Below are 16,338 nucleotides of genomic sequence, written 5' to 3'. Positions count from 1 at the left end.
TTCACTGAAAACGCTGCTGTAGTAACTGTGGACAAGGACCAGCTACAGCTGCCAGCCCCACCCTGGGCTGCTCTGGCCCGTGGGACGGTGTGGTCTGCTGTGACTGCCCTTCAGAGAACGGAGTGGCTTCGAGAGCTGAAGGGACTTGGCCCATTTCTCAGCCGGGCCAGGTCACGGACCATGCACTTCAGCCCCCAGGCTTATCCCGACGTGGCACTGCTGACCCCGCCTCCCCACAGGGCCCAGCACTCCCCCATCCCAGCGCTCCTTGTGGTCCGGCCCCTCACCAGCCTCACTAGGCCCTCACCATAAACTGGCACTTCATGTATGCTGTGTCACTCAAACTGGCCAACAGCCTATGGGGACTTGGTCAAACGCAGAGACTGTCATCCCCATTCTGCACACATGGAAGTGGAAGCTGAGGTGATGCGCACCCCCCACCAACCGCAAGGGGACCCAGCTGGCAAGTACAGGAGCTGGACTTGGATGTGACTGGCAGGCCACATCCTCAGAAGCTCACTGCCTCCCGGGAGATGGGGAGACCAAGGTGCGGCCCACGCAATAGGGGAGAGGTTCCTCTCTGAGGGGTGAACACAGAAGGGCTTAGCATCCCAAATCCCAAAAAACTCTGCTGTCCCCTAAACAGCCAGCTCTGTGTCCTGTATACAGTGACCTCTGACCCCAGCAACACCACCAATACCCCTTTTATCCCAGGTCTGTCCCAGCCCTGGAGTGTGTGCCAGGCAGCCAGCACTGGGAGGAAGGGGCCAGGTGCATGGGCAGGCAAGGAAGGTCAGTCAGATTGAAGCCCCCCGGGGCCTCTTGGCAGAGTGGCTATCCTCAGTCTCTGACACACTGGAGGCCGAGCCATGCAGTCACCACAGCGGTTGTGCCACAGACCCTCACACGCCTCACGCTGGGTGGTACCAATCTGTGTTTATTCAATAACCTACATCCAGGACACAGTGAATGATTCCACATCAAGGAAGCCATAGGTGTATCCCCCTGTTCAGTGAAAAAGCACCCCCCACCCCCTAAACAAGAATGAGAAAAGGCACAGTATATACACGACACAAAGGCTGGCTCACCCAGTGGGTAGGGGCCATAAATTACAGTGGGGGGGGGTGGGCAGGAGAGAAAAAGTGGGTGAGGTCCAAGCTGTTCCAGCCTGCACTTCGCATCAGAGGAGCCCCTCCCTGCTGTGTGTACCCCCATCTGTGCTGGGGTCCCGGCCCACTTTCTGCCCCAACCAGCCTGAGCGGGTGAGAAGCACAGGGAGGGAGAGAGGGAGGGCAGCCCCTCTCAGCCTCCCAGCAGGCCCCGGGATACCAGGCAGCCCTCGGGTCCCAGGAGAAATGGCCTCCGGGTAGGCACCAAGCCAAGGGATCCAGAAAAGTGGGACCACTTTTCCTTCCAGGACCCCCCTCAAGGAAGGGGGCTTCATTCCTAGTGCCCACCTTGGGCAACACTGTGCCCACCCTGAAAAGGGGCTTGTCACTGGGGAGGGGTTGGGGTCTGGTGCCTTCCACCCTGGCTTATTTTCAGGTCAAGAATTAGGGATAAAAACAGACTATGGAGGTAGGAGTTGGGATGACAGGGAGCTGAGAACCCATACTGAAGACCCCTGGTCCCCAGTCCTTAATGGGTGGCTTCATCTTTCCCAACCCCCTGGGACTAACCCAAGGTTGGGCTGACGTCCCAGGGGGCGGGGGAGTGGGAAGGAACAGGACACTTAAATAAGATACAGTTTATTTTTTAAAAAATTAAAAAATTATGCCGACACTATTTCATCCATCCCCAGGTCTGCCCCCTACCTCCCACCCACCTCCCAAGGGCTGGGCTCCCTCCTTCCCTGGCTGTCCTGTGTAGTAAAGAGAAAACAATGGACTGGCTTTGTTAGGCACAGGGGAGGGGACGCAGACTCAGGGAGAGAAAGAAAGATGCCACAGCAACTTAGCCCTGCATCACGGCAACCCCAAGCACACTGATATAAAAACATTCGTATAAAAAGGGGGGCGTGCTGGGCACAGTGCCAAGGTGAAGCGCTCTGGTGCCCAGAGACCTAAGTCCCCCAGAGGGAAAGCCTGATAAAAAACAAGGAAGCAGGAAAAGGCAGGGAGAGATGTTCACAGGAGAGAGTGTCTTGGGAGGGCGGGAGGTGGGGCCGGGCAGCTTGGGAGCTCCCCCTGCTGCTTCCAAGTCAGGGTGCCCCCAATTCTCGCCCCGCCCTGACTTTCCTCTCTCAGGCCCACTAGGGCCTGGACTGTGGGCATCGATCCACAGCAGCTTTAAGGGGCTCTGCCCAAGGGGCCCACTAGCCTGAGGTTGTCCAAAAGCCTTGGCAGGTGACAGCTCAGAAGCCACGGCTCATCCCACAGCTCTCAGAGGGAGGAGGGAGACTGGGAGGCAGAGGAGGAGGGAGAGGAACACGGACAGAGGGAAGTGGTGGCCGAGGTGGGCAGAGCCCGGGGGTCAGGAGGCAGCGATGGCAGTGCCGCCCCCCAGCTTGACAATCATCTGCTGGCAGTCGCTGCACGAGCGCCGGTCGCCCACCTTCTCCAGGGTGCGGGCGGCCTCGGCCAGCAGCACCGCCCGCTGGCCCGGGGAGGAGAGGAAGGAGAGGGGCAGGTGGCGGCAGGCCAGCAGGATGGCGGTGGCCCGCTCTCGCTGGCCGGGCCAGGCGTCCACCTCTCCTGCGGGAATGATGAGACACGCACTCCCTGAGATGAGAGCCCGCCAGGACGCAGGTGCTGTTCCCAGGGCTCGGTGTGAGCTGGTTTATTTAATCCTCACGCCCCCCAAGCAAGGGAGGTTCCAGTGCCCTGCCTAGTTCACAGAGGATATGAGCTGAACCCGCCGGGGCCACAGGCTATTACTCCGAGGCGGGGCCGAGGTGTGGCCCATCAGCGGCTCCCACAGTGGGGCGACGCCGCAGCCGTCCCCTCCTCACTCGGGGCTGGACCCGTGACAAGGCGACCAAGACCGTCCAAGCCCCACAGCACCTCACGGACCCTCCCCGGCACCCACAAAATCAAGCCTCGGGTTTCCTGGGTTCTCGTGCTGCCTCTGAGAACCCTGCAGATGCCGAGGGCAGGGCAGGGCTGGGCTCCTCCCCCATTTCCCCGCTCCTCCCCAGGCAGGGCCCACCCAGGCCTTGGCGCTGGGTGCTGGGGGGCTCACCGTGCTTGGCGTTCTGAGCGGTGCGCCGTCGCAGGCTGTGCTCCAGCAGCTGATGGGTACGGGTGGGGCTGGCCCCCGCCATCAGACGCACGGTGGCTTCATGCAGGAACACCTGGGAGGTGCAGGGGGACACAAGCCGGGGGTCCTCACCTGTCTGTGCCCCAGTAGGTCTCTCCCTGCAGCATCTCGTCTGCCACCCGACGGCACCCCTTCTCCTCTCCACAACACCCTGCCCTGCTCACCCCTTGAAAGCAACCTCTCTCGTCCTCACTCTGACCCGACACAAGCCAGGCAGGAAAGGGGAACACAGCACAGGCCACCTGGTGGGGCAGGAGCAAGACGGTGGCGAGCTGAGAAAGAGGCCAAGGGCTGCTTCCTCTACGGCTGACCGGGAGCGCCAAAGCGCCCTCTGGGGTTGGAGGACAAGTAGCCTGGGGGGACCCGCACTTCCGCCGGAGGCTGCCTCCAGCTCGAAAACAGGACAGAGGTGAGGCAGGGACAGGAGGGGGCAGGGGTATGGCTGCGCTGGCACCAAGGAGGTCCAGGCTCCTGCTGCCTCCTGTTTCTTCAGAAAGGAAGAGTCCAGAGGTTTCCAGGTGAAAGTCTGCAGCTCTTCTGTAAATATGAGTCACTGGGGATGGGGCGGCCAGGCCTAGGTCTCTAATTTCTTAACATCTCAAGGTTCTTTTACACCTTAACATCTCAGTGTGTGAGGAGTGCTGCCCTGGAGGCACCGGGGGAGGCGGTGAAGGGCTTGGGCAGGTGGCAGTCTTTTCTGAGGAGGCCTCTGATGGGGGCCACAGTGCCTGGGGCACACTTCCTCTTCTCCACGGCGAGGGGGGTGGCTCTCACATGACTGTAGTCCATCTGCCGTGTCTGTCCTGGCTCGCTGCATACAGGGGCCACAGCGTAACCCTGCGAGGGCCCCATAGCACCCTAGGGTGGGGCGACCTCACCCTGAGCCCTTCTTTTTCGCACCCTTCCCTCCCCACACTTCTGGCCTTCTCACTTGAATTTCTGGAAAATAATTCAGGCGGCGAGAACATGCTGAGTATATTATCCTAATTAGCAATAAAAATAAACCAAACAGTGAAATGATTTGCGTCCAGTAAGCCCAGTTACACATCTGCCCTCAGAGCTTATCTCAGACCGTGTAGCCATTGCCAAGGGGATGTTACGTGGGGCGTCGGGCAGCAGAACCAAAGCCCCCAGTGGCTCAGAAAAACAATGAAAGGCATGTCTAGGGGCATTCTGCTGCTCTGACACCAATTACGAAAGCCAGAGTAGAGAGCTTCCTCGTGGCCTTCCCGCCCCTCTCCGCTCAGGCTGGGAGCCCCTTCTTGCTCCCACTGCCCCCAGAGCCCCCCATCCCTGAGTTTAACTGGTGAGGCACAATCTGTGTTGTCCTCTGTCTGCAGCCGTGTGGCCTGCTCACCACCACGCTCCAGGGCTGGGCACACACCAAGTACTCCACCAACATGAGCCAAACAAAGGGATACATGGCACCCAGCCCAGTGCCTGACAGCTCAGCTGACCTCAGGAGGCCGACTCCACGACCCCAGGCCAGTGCTGTGCTGGGTTCTGCCCTCCCCCGGCAGCAGGCCGGGCCTCACCTTGCGATAGGCCGGGCGGAAGCTATGTGCCAGCCTGCGCAGGCTGCCCAGGTCCCGCTGGAAGCCAGCCAGCTCAGCGCCTGATGCGTGGTAGGTCTCACACAGGGCCTGGCTGGCTCCTGCTTGTTTCTGCCAGAGTGCTGTCCGCAGCGACAGGAGCAGGTCACAGGTCAGCAGCTGGACCACCTGCAGGGTGGGCCACAAAGGAGGAAACAGGTGACTGGCCGATTCCTGGGACAAGGATCCCGGCACCCACCAGGCCCTCCCCCGCCTGACACCCGGCAGCTCCGGGACAAAGGGCGGAGCCCCAGACGGGGGAGCCTGGAAAACACCCCACAGGGAGCAAGAGAACAGCTGGAGAGTGAACTTAAGCTCACGGCATCTAGTCCTTTCCACGGCCCCAGGCGGTAGATCTGTTCTCCCATCTTGCGGGTGAGGAAGCCAAGGCTCAGAGAGAGGCTGCAGGCTCGTGAGGGGACACAAGTGGCGAGGACAGGAATAACCGTCACGGGTCTAATAGGAAGTCGCAGGTCCCTCCCACCTCACAGGAGTCCTCCCATGGCTGGCTGGGAGGCTGAGATACTCAAAAGGTGCCTCGGCCCCATCCTTCCAGTGGAATCCAAAAGCCTGAAGTGGCAGCACAGCCTGGAGATGGAGGACCAGGGGGAAGAGGCTCGCTTCAACAGAGGGCAACCAAGGCCCGGCCCAAGTGGCCTCTGGAGTCGGGGAGACAGGAGCCCAAGAAGGCAGAGCCACAGAGCAGCTGAATGCTTGGGTTTGGATCCACTGACCCAGATCTACCCTGACATATGACCAAACCTCTGAGCCTCAGTTTCCTCACCCACAAAACGGGCACCTCAGGGCTGCAGCGAGCGTCACACGAGAGCACTGCGTGGAGGCACCACGCCCGGCCTCAGAAGCACTGGCCTCAGCCCACACTGGCGCCCATAAGCACAGATGCCGCCAGGCACCAACAAGGCCAGGCCACCTGCCTTGCTCCAGAGGGCCCTCAGCACCAGGGAGCAGGGCTTCTCGAGATGGATCACATGCGGCCCTCAGGCTCTGACGGACTCCCCTAGGCCATTCCTCATCTTGTCCAGTCTGGCTTTCCCCTTCTCCAGGGTGCTGGACCTGGGGAGCTCACAGTGCTGCCCCGGACCCCGGACCCTGCCTTGAACCTGCACGTTGCCTGACCCTTGGCCACAGTGTTTTTTGGCTGCTGACAGCTTTGGGGGGGGACATGGATGAGGTCTCTCTCCTCATAGGTGGCACTTCTAAGAGGTGGGGTAGCAGCCTGGGGCTGAATTCTGCCCCCGGGGGAGGCCAGCTTCTGTGGAGTTCCCTTCTTCTAGGCCCATTCTCCCACACAGGAACCCCAATCCCAAGGGTGCCCGCAGCCTCTCTCTCCTTCCCCAAACTAAGCTGAGACAGTCTAGTTCTCTCATGAAGATAAACAGTACTGGACACCAGCAGAGGAATCGCACAAAGCGAGCTGTGGCTCCCCCTCGAGCCTTTGGTCTTGGGCCCTGTCGGCACACTGCCTGTCCTGTAGGGCTGGCTGCTGTCCTGGGTTCACCCCAGGGTCCGGGGCCACTGATGACCTCCAGCCAGAAGTGCCAGAGCAAACCCCAGTGAGGGGCTCAGAGCTGGGCCCTCCAGGACACACCTGTCTCCCTTTCTGGAGCGAAACCACACTCCTCCCTGTGAACAGATGATGCTTCACCTTCAGCTGCGTGCACGCCCCTCCCCTCTCCCGGATGGCCCTGCCTTGTGACCCAACAGGGAGAGCAGAGCCCTCTGACGAGGCCTGGCTGGAAGTCTCTCGAGGGCTGGGCAGGCCTCTGTGATGCACTGTGGAAACATTGCATGGGTACCGCCAGAACATGCAATGCAACTACAATGCACCACAGCTGCCCGCTCGAGGGTGTGCAGCCAGCCACGGGGGTGCCCAGGACACTCAGCTGGCTCAGGATGTGCATGCGAGGGAGCGGGGGCCCGTGGGGGCCTGGGGAGTCAGGCAAGCTGCCTGGAGCAAATGCAGAGCCCTGGCCAGCTGAGGTTCGCCTGGGGCTGACCAAGCTGTGGGCCCGCAGGACCCAGGACTCTGGTGGGAACATGCTCGTCCAAGTACTGAAAGGAAACCCAGCTGGACCCACAGGCTACGCTCTGGGGAAGGGGGCTGCTTCCCTGGTCTGTCTTTCGCACAGCCTCATGGGCTGGGTGGGCTCAAGGCCGGTCAGAGCGCTCTTACCCAGCAGAGCTGAGCACCTCCCCGAGGGGCCAGAGAAGCCCCCACTCACATGGCTGAGGGCTGGGTCGCAGGCGGCCCCACTGACGTTGAGGCTGCTCCACAGGTGGCCACTGGCCCTCTCGCAGTGGCAGAAGGAACTCTGCTGCCCGTCCGCCTTCCCGGAGAGTGAGGCGTGCATAGCTCTGCAGGTGTGGAAGACGGCCTTCACCAGGGGGCTCCTGGGCGGTGAGAGAGGCGAGAGGCAGGAGGTCAGTGCACGTCGCCTGCGGAGAATGAAGGGGGGAGCCCAAGCCGGAGACGACTGCTGCTGTGACACGTGGGTCTGTCTGTTAAACCAAATGCTGCCATAATGGTTCCAGATCCCCAGCTCCAGAACGGAAATGCCAGCTCTGAGTGAGTGAGGCTTCCCACCCCTAAGCACCTTCCTCATTCAAGGAAGGTTGACGGCGTTCATTTCCTAGTGAAGGAGTCGGATAGTAAATGCATTAGATGCTGACTGCGTAATGCCAGTTGGTGCCCGTGCCATGAAGGAAAGTCAAGCAGAGGAAGGGGGTGGCATTTTATAAAGCATAGTCAAGGACGTCCTCTCTGGAAAGGTGACACTCGCGCAGAAGGGACCTGAGGGAACTCCTGAAGGAACCGGGGAAGCAGGAGTGTGGATTTCTAGGAAGAAGGGTTCCAGGCAGAGAAGCAGCATATGCAAAGGCCCTGAGTGTCTGACACATGTGAGAATATCCATGAATGAGCACGGCTGGAGGAGGAAGTGAGGAGAGCAGAGGGAGAGCAAGCTCTAAACAAGGCCCTTCTCAGCCTGGCCGTGGCCCTGCCTCCCGTCTGCCTCTGACCCTGCTCCAGGCTCCAGGCAACTTATCCCCTCTCCCCTCCTCACTCCTTGCCTCTGCTGACGTGGGTGCCTCTGCCTGGAATACCCTTTCTCACCATTTCCCACTTGTCTCCTGAGACTTGTTCCACCTGCCCGGCCCTCTGGTCCGCCTTCTCCTGTCCTGCCCCCTACAAGCCTCCTCTGGCTGCCCCCCGGGTCAGGCTCCCTGGCGCCCCCAGTTATTCGCCTCCTTCCCTCACCAGGCGCTGTGCGAACTCCCGGAGGCTGACCGGCCTCTGGCCCGGAACCCCTCCCAGCGATGCGCCGGCTGCTTCACAGGAGCCGAGACTGGCCTGGCACAGGCACAGGCAAAGGCAACAGCTCCTACAGGAAGGCGCCGAGCAGGACGGCCACGTCTATTCACTTACGGCTATAACTTGCTGTCCTGTTCACTGCCGCCTCCCAGAGCCTAGAAAGCAGCCGACACCGAGGACGCTCTCGGCTAAGTGTTCGCAGAAGGAATGACGGAATCATGGAAGGGGTACAGGAGACCCAGAATGCGGCTCGTGGCCGACAGGGAGGGATCAGAGACGCAGGCTCAACCACCAGGACTGCCACTAAGAAGCCGCCTAAGATGGTCATTCAAACAATCGGTGCCTCAGTTTCCTCATCTGTAGAGTAGCCACGATACCACTCGCTGCTACCTGTGGTGACATACAGTACTGGTCCCATTATCTGCACCTGTTCTCTAACGGCCATTTCCCCAGAAGTCAGGTGTTCAACTCTCTGGAGAAACTTAGCCTCGTTTCATAGAGCAGGTCAGGGAGACAGTGGGGAGGCTGGGATTGGGGGAGGGGGTCCCACAGCATCATCATCCCTGAAGAGCAAAGGGACCCCGGAGTGACTGAGTTCGGGGGAAGGAACGCCTGCTGGGGGTCTTAGCTGCACACTGGGGCTCTGTTCTTAGAAGTGAGGTGGCTTTAGATGATTTACCCGCCGAGCCTCAGTTCCCTCAGGTGCGTTGGCTGGGAGAAAACACACACAGGGTGGTTGCTCACTGGTCGGGGTGCTTAAAAATGGGTTACTTCAATGAACTTGGAGTGTCAGACCGACTTCAGGGAACCCGCCTCAGCCTGCTTTCCTCAGCCTCCTCCCGCTCTCCTGGTTAAGCATCTGCTCAGCCTTGGCTCTGAGGAAAGACGCAGTGAGGCCTTTCTGTCTCGGAGCATTTTACAATTTCTCTCGAATGGCAGAAGATGTCAGGGACACTCAGATCCAGTCAGAAGCAGCCAGGATATCGGCAGGCTGCTTGTCACTATGGGCCAAATGCCCCCAAGAAGCAGGCATGAGTCCCCCAGGAGGACTGCCAGAAGCTCTCCAGTGATGCCTTGTGCTAAAGGCCTTTTTAGCGATAGCGCTGGTGGCGGGGTGGAGGGCGGCAGAGAGGAAACTGGATGCAGTGCTGGCACGTGAGAGAAGGATCCTCGGGCCCTCACAAGCCGGTGCTGGCTGTAAGCCATCAGCCCCCTGCCTGGCTCCACCGGGAGCTTCTGAAGACGCTGGGGGCTGCCGGCTCTCCCTGCCCGTCAGCCTGTGCAAGGAGGCCCGGAAGCAGCGCTGACCGCTGCTGGGGCGACACACACGGACAGACGTGCTCGCCACGTTTGGTCTCTCCATGGTGCCCTCACCCCCTCACTTCATCTCTCCATCTGTCACGTAGTCCCCAGGCTGCCTGACCCTCCACCCAGATGGCCACCCAGACCTGCTCCCTCCCGCTCACCCAGTGAGCCTGGCACAGCTGGCGCTGGGGACTCCCCTGGAGAGAAGCAAGCAAGTGGTCAAGGGGGGCTACGCACTCTGTCACTTCCAGGGCCCTGGGAACACGCTCCACTTCGGTAAAGTGAGCACGCACAGCTGCATCATCTCCCTGGAGCCAGCTGATGGCCATGGTGATCGCGGACGTCCACCACCGACAGACAACGTCTGGACCTAGAGGTGAACAGAACCAAACGCTGCTCCAGCACCCACAGAAACCAGAGCCTGCTGGCTACACCGGGTTCCCATCGTTCGTGCCATCTCTCCCTCCTGGCGACGGGCTGGGGCCTGTGGGCTGCCCTCTCACACGATTCTGGTGGGAGCACCAACCAGCACCATCTCAGAACACATTTGGCAATCTGTATTAACAGCCTTAAAAATGTTCACTCCTATTAACCTAGTAATCCCATTTTTTTTGGCAATCCATCACAAAGAAATTGGCCTAAATAGAGAAAAGTCTCAACGAAGATGTTCACTGTGGTGTTATTTTTAAGTAAAAAGCTGGAAACAACCTAAACTTCCAACAGTTGTGAAAAGTGGTGTTTCCAAAGTATTTGTAGTAACAGGCTCAGGTTAGAATCTTTTTAGTGTTTTCCTCTCTGAGGCTAAGTTTTCTCAGTGGACCTGTATGATGAAAGGCCTAAGAATATGTTCTTTTCTAAACTCTGAAATAAAGACAGGCCACGAGGTCAGTGGTCATGACAGGGCGGCTGCTTCTCTGGGATCCTTCTCTCTCTAGGGAGAGTGGCCAGAAGGGAGCTCCACATCGCTGTCCCCCAGCAGCCTCAGAAGCGCAAGAGGTGACAGCTCGTGTGCCATCACCCAGATGGCAGTTTAGAGACAGAAGCAAAGAATGTCCTGGTGCCAATTCAGTCGCTGGTTGTGCTGTGCCACCCAAGGCGATGGGTACTGTGGCAATATAGATGCCTGGATGAAAGACCTCTTTGGCAGAGTATCAGACCCAAGAGCAGCCCCGGGGACCACTGTGTATTGAAAGGTGAGCCCCTCCCCAGCTCCCGGTGCCGGGACCACTTGCTGCCCGTTCTGAGCGTTTGGGAGAATTCCTGACCTGCCCCACCCATCCAGGGGCCAGGGAGGACACCGACTCACTCGTTGTCACACTTCTAGGAGAATCATGATCTCCTGCCCCCAAAACACTGTCCAGCACGGGGGAACTGTGCATGAGGGCTACATGGGGGTTGCAGATACACACCTCAGATCCAGAGAAGATTCTCGAGTGCAGACTCATAACTAACCCTGGACCCTGGGACACAAGGGCTGTGAAGGACTGAATCAAGCAACCTGAGGCCTGCGGAGCTGCCCCACAAGATGCTTACCAAGGGCTGACTTGAGCACGCAGCTGCTGGAGAAGGGGGCGGTCACAATCCCCACAGAGTCCACAAAAGAATTAAGTAGTTTCAGGTACTCCAGAGCACTGGAGAATTCACTAGAAAGAAAAGAAAGGGTCCCACACACATCAGAATGTACACAAGGACCACGCTCACGGCCTGGCTGGTCAGCCCCCAGCTCTGAGACCCACCTCGCCAGGCGCCCCGAGCTCTGCCTCTCACACCACTCACACTCTCCCCAGGCTGCCCTGACACCAGTCCTGACACTCTCCCCTCTGCCGGGAGAGCCAGCTTTCTCTTGCATCCCTCGCCCTTCAAGACCCAATTCAACTGTCGTCTCTGCCCAGAGGTTTTCTGACCTCCCAGGTAGGACCGCCCTCCCCTCTCCGCTCAGGTGCACTCCAGTCAGGACCTGGCCCGTGAACCAGAGTGACCCTGGCCCGTCTGCCTCTCAGGTCTGACTCTGTGAAGGAAAGACTGCGCTCAATAACTCTGTAAGAATAAGACACTGACACACTCAACACAGGTCGGGGTCCCACAAGGTGTCTGGGCCCGAGCGCCTGCCTCCTGCCGAGCTCCCCACGTTCCATTCCACACCCTGCACAGGCCACCCTTCCCCTGGCAAAGAGCAAAGCAAAAGAATCAAATCCCTGACTGCTCCAGGAACTGACTCCACTTGGTGAAGGGATGGGTAAAAAGGAGAAAAAGGTGGAAAGTGATACACTTGGTCTGGCAGTAAGAGGCAAAGGGGCCAGGTCAGAGCCCACAGAGGGCTCTCGTGGGGCTGCCAGGTTCAAGCAATAAACATGAAGGGATCACTGGATTTCCCTCTTGACCCTACACTAGGGCTTGTTTCCTTCTAGGCCTCACGGCCGCCTCTGCACTTCCCGGGCAGGCAGCCCGAGGCGGGGGCCCCTCCTGGGGTCAGCACCTGCTCTCCTCTTCAGGGTCTGCAGCTTTCTTCTTGGCCTGAGGTTTCACCAAGGACTCCACCGCTCGCTCCAGCAGGTTCCTGCAGAAGGCCTGGTGCACCTGGGCGATGGGGTCAGCTGAAGAAGAGGAGGAAGCCAGGAGGAGGGGTAAATGGGTCTCACTTATGGGCTCATTCTGCCTTACAGAGAAAACAGAGGGTGGGGAGAGGAGCCCAAGGAGCAGCTAACCCCTCCGAATGGGGCCAAACGTCCTCAACAGACCCCAGAACTGCTTGTTAAACAGCCAGAAGGTGGGGATGCGGGCTGGGAGGGTTGGCAAGCCCAAGACTACGCGGGTCCTGGACTGGCTCCGGGGGGCGTGTGAGGAGTGCTGTGCCTCCTGGTGTAACGGCCAGCGCTTCCGTTCAAGGTTGGGAGCCGTGTGGCGGCCACAAGCCTTGTCAGAAGACAGGAGGTGGGAAGGTGGACAGTACACCTGTGCACGTCTCAGGGACTGCCTCCTCTCCTGTGGCTCAGGAGGGCAGCCAGCAGAGGGGATGGTGGCGCCGGCTGCCGCCTAGCGGGATTAGGGAAACCCCGCTCCCGCTTACCAGAGCCTTTGTGTGGGGCCTGTGGCCAGCAATTGTCTGGTTGAGCCTATTAAACAAGAAGCCTTGCAATGCTTGTGACAGCTATCACTGACAGGCCCCCCAGCTGGCAGGCCCAAAGCAGGGCGTCACCAGCCTTCCCCTCACTCACGCGCCACAGCCGTGTGGGTTTCAATTTGACAAGAACGGGGAGGCAGGACACTTATGAACACATTCTGGGCGAGAAGGCCTAGAGCCAGAGCCACCAGAGGTGAGAGAGCCAGGGCAGTCCAGGGCGCACACAGAGCAGCCTGGCGACGCAGCTGAGATTTACGATCGCTTCTGCTTTCATCCTTACTTTCTGGTGTTGCACATCACTCTTCCTTTGAGCCATAAAGTTATTGAAAAGAAACCACGGTGGAACCTCCCTCCCCCACAAAATGTTTGACACACACCCCTGTACCTGCAGGACATGTCTGACTCGCCCCAGACTCCCAGTTCAGAGAGAGGAAAAGCGCAGAAAGCAGAAAGCCACGGCTGCTCAAGTCTGAGCCAACCCGAACAGCCTCTCCTGCTCCGAGGCCGGGCGAGGGGACTCCAATCATTGTCAGACACCGGGGACAGCAAGCCAGCATCTCCTCCCGATGCCTGGAGCCCTGTCCCTGCCACCACTCTAAGCACTTGATGACTGTCTGTCGCCTGTTGTTCCCTAACTGCTCCGTCTATGTCTGTCTGCCTTCCAGGGGGAGCGGGAGATTGGGGCCAGCAAACAGCAACTCCACACATCCTCTGAGTCTCCAAAGCGCCCAGAACAAGGGCAAGATTCCAGCTGGTGCTCAATCACCATTAGTAACGTGTGGCGGTGTGACTGATGTCAGGACCACGGGCTCTGCATGTCAGAGAGAGGCGAGCTGCAAACCCAGCTTAGCTGCTGACCAGGCACATGACCTCCCTGAGTTTAAGGAAAACATGGCTGAGGCATCCTGTGTCCCCACGTGTCTGGAGTGTAGCCACCCTGCGGTACCGGTGGCTCTCAAAGCTGCGCAGGTGCTCTCACCTGGGTTCCTCTGGGCACAGTACAGACTCTCCTTGGCAGCTGACTTCACGGACCAGCTCCGCTCCATGAAAAACTTCTGGCCCAGGGGGTGGCAGAGCCAGCGCAGCGAGTCGGGAACAGCGCTGCGCTCGGGGCCACACAGGCTCTGGGCGCGATTGAGGAAGTAGCTCTGTGGAATGACAAGGACCACGGTGACAGCAGGGTGGCAGAACGCTGGCTGCGCCAACATGGTGGAGGCAGACTGGGGAAGGGAGGTCAGCAGGAGGGACGGGGCACTCACATACCTGGAAGGAAATACCCTCACTGAAACCAGGGCCATGGCCCTGGTGGAGCCTGCCGGGCTCGATGACCGTGTACAAGCTCCAGCTGGACAGGGGTGGGGCCTCAAGGCACCCACGGGGGCCTGGCTGCACCCTGTCCTGCTGGGTCTGCCTAACCCGACTCGAATCTTGTTCTGGGCTGTACTGGCATTCAACTGCAGAGCTGAGGAGGGCTCTCCAAGGCCCCTCGCGGCACTTTAGCCCTAAGCCCCGTCAATGGCGCTGCACCCCAGCCAGGTGGCCCCCTGGATCCTGGGACTTTTTCTCATCTGTCATTTTTTTTTTTTTTTTTTTTTTCTTTTTGCGGTATGCGGGCCTCTCACTGCTGTGGCCTCTCCCGTTGCGGAGCACAGGCTCCGGATGCGCAGGCCCAGCGGCCATGGCTCACGGGCCCAGCCGCTCCGCGGCACATGGGATCCTCCCAGACCGGGGCACGAACCCGTATCCCCTGCATCGGCAGGCGGACTCTCAACCACTGCGCCACCAGGGAGGCCCTCATCTGTCATTTTAATTACATATCTTTCAGAGTATTTTTAAGGCAAAACCGTATTCTGCTTTGACTAATTTTCATCTCTTTTACCTCTGAGTGTGAAGAGTTTAGAACAGGCACCCAGCAAGTGGTCAGTGACTGTTATTTACCATCACTGTCACTCTAGAAAGCACTGGAGTGAAAGGGCAGCCCTGAGACTCATCCAGCCCCCTAAAGAGAACCCCCTGCCATCCCTGGATGAGTCCTTGACGTGAACACCGGTCTAGTGAAGAAAAGACCTGAAAGCCTCTTTGCTGGACAATTCAAAGAGCCAGTGCCCCAGTTTCCCCTCTTCTGCCCACAGGATAACATCACTCCAGGGCCCCAGGAATAAGAATTGTAGGGACGATGCTGTCTATCCATGTTTTCAGAAATTGTGTCATTTTTTGAGTAAGGATATCTTTATTCTAAAACCCATGTTTTCCAACCCATAAAAACCACTCGAGGGCTTCCCTGGTGGCGCAGTGGTTTAGAGTCCGCCTGCCGATGCAGGGGACACGGGTTCGTGCCCTGGTCCAGGAAGATCCCACATGCCGCGGAGCAGCTGGGCCCGTGAGCCATGGCCGCTGAGCCTGCACGTCCGGAGCCTGTGCTCCGCAACGGGAGAGGCCACAACAGTGAGAGGCCCGCGTACCGCAAAAAACAAACAAACAAACAAACAAAAACCCCACTCGATACAGGCCAATCTGAATGAGAAGCTCAGCAGAGAAGGATGGAGGGAGAGAGAAGCATGAGATGCAGGGAGCCCAGAGGAGGAGAGGCTGCTGGGCCAGGCAGTGGACCTCAACCTTCACACTGCAGCCCTCACCTCCACAATGAAGGTAGCCACCTCCTTGTCTGGTTCAGTCTGATGGTTCTGACCTTTACTGGGCTCTGAGCAGCCATCAGCTAATGTGCTGGCCTCAGAAGACTTGAAGGCCAGGGTCAGAAATAGCTCTGCCAAAGTACCACTCAAGAAACATGGACCAAGGAGGCTGGCTTTCTCGGGGGAACCTGGAGACAGCTTCCTAAATCCAGAAGAAAAGGACCCGGCCAAACTGTTCTCTAAGGTTATCACGGCACTCACAGGACCAGGAGGGGCATGTCACTTAAATCTCTAATCACAGGGCCGGCAGCACTAATGGCCTTTCCTCCTCTTTGCTGACCACCATACTTTTAAAAGGGGACTGGAGAGCAAACGTAGAGAATTCTATGACCTTCTCCTGACCCTCAACAAAGCCCTCACTGGATGTGAGCTTGTAACTGCAATGGTCAGAGAACAGCAGCTGAGGAGCCTGAAGGCGACAGAGGTTGGGGGTGGTTTGGTGGTAATTCCAGGCCCTTTGAAGACTGCGAACCTCCTAACGGTTGCCCCCAGCGAGCACATACCTGATAAGCAAAGGAGCCTGATGGCTGCTCCAGGGGAAATCTAGGACCACTGATCCCTAAGAAGGGCCCAAGCGTCACCAACAGAAGCAGAAACAAAGCCTGGTTAGGTGATATTGCAAGAGGAACCCAGAGAAGCGATTTAGAAAATCACTAAAATACATTTTTAAGCTTAACTCTTAGAAAAGAAAAACTTTAGTTATAACACATCTCAGCAGGAGAGGGAGCTCCAGTTTAGTGGTTTGAATTAATAAGAAATATAAATCCTGGGATAGTCATCCACGGTATGGCTTCTAGAAGGGAAACTGAGAAAATAACTTTTGTTGCTCATTTTTTTAAAATAAATTCATTTATTTACTTATGGCTGCGTTGGGTCTTTGTTGCTGTGTGTGGGCTTCCTCTCTAGTTGCGGCGAGCAGGGGCTACTCTTCGTTGTGGTGTGCGGGCTTCTCATTGCGGTCACCTCTCTTATTGCAGAGCACAGGCTCTAGGTGCACAGGCTTCAGTAGTTGTGGCGCGCAGGCTCAGTAGTTGTGGC

At 58.3% G+C, this 16,338-nt stretch overlaps 1 protein-coding gene across 1 annotated transcript in view; it reads right to left on the bottom strand.

Annotated features, from left to right (window-relative positions):
- Positions 1-921: 921 nt before the first annotated feature.
- SREBF2 (sterol regulatory element binding transcription factor 2) overlaps positions 922-16,338 on the bottom strand; it is a 62,731-nt gene continuing 47,314 nt past the window's right edge. Inside the window, exons 12-19 of the mRNA XM_082636595.1 lie at positions 13,587-13,755; positions 11,963-12,080; positions 11,020-11,129; positions 9,724-9,856; positions 7,094-7,262; positions 4,794-4,979; positions 3,181-3,292; positions 922-2,693 (exon numbers count right to left, since the gene is read on the bottom strand). Of these exons, the coding sequence (XP_082492721.1) occupies positions 2,473-2,693; positions 3,181-3,292; positions 4,794-4,979; positions 7,094-7,262; positions 9,724-9,856; positions 11,020-11,129; positions 11,963-12,080; positions 13,587-13,755 (1,218 nt within the window). The 3' untranslated portion in view covers positions 922-2,472. The remainder of the gene's footprint in view (positions 2,694-3,180; positions 3,293-4,793; positions 4,980-7,093; positions 7,263-9,723; positions 9,857-11,019; positions 11,130-11,962; positions 12,081-13,586; positions 13,756-16,338) is intronic.

Source organism: Mesoplodon mirus (assembly GCF_964341445.2).
Source record: "Mesoplodon mirus genome assembly, chromosome: 11".
In the NCBI taxonomy this organism is placed as follows: domain Eukaryota; kingdom Metazoa; phylum Chordata; class Mammalia; order Artiodactyla; family Ziphiidae; genus Mesoplodon; species Mesoplodon mirus.
This window is presented reverse-complemented; position numbering and strand designations above follow the sequence as displayed.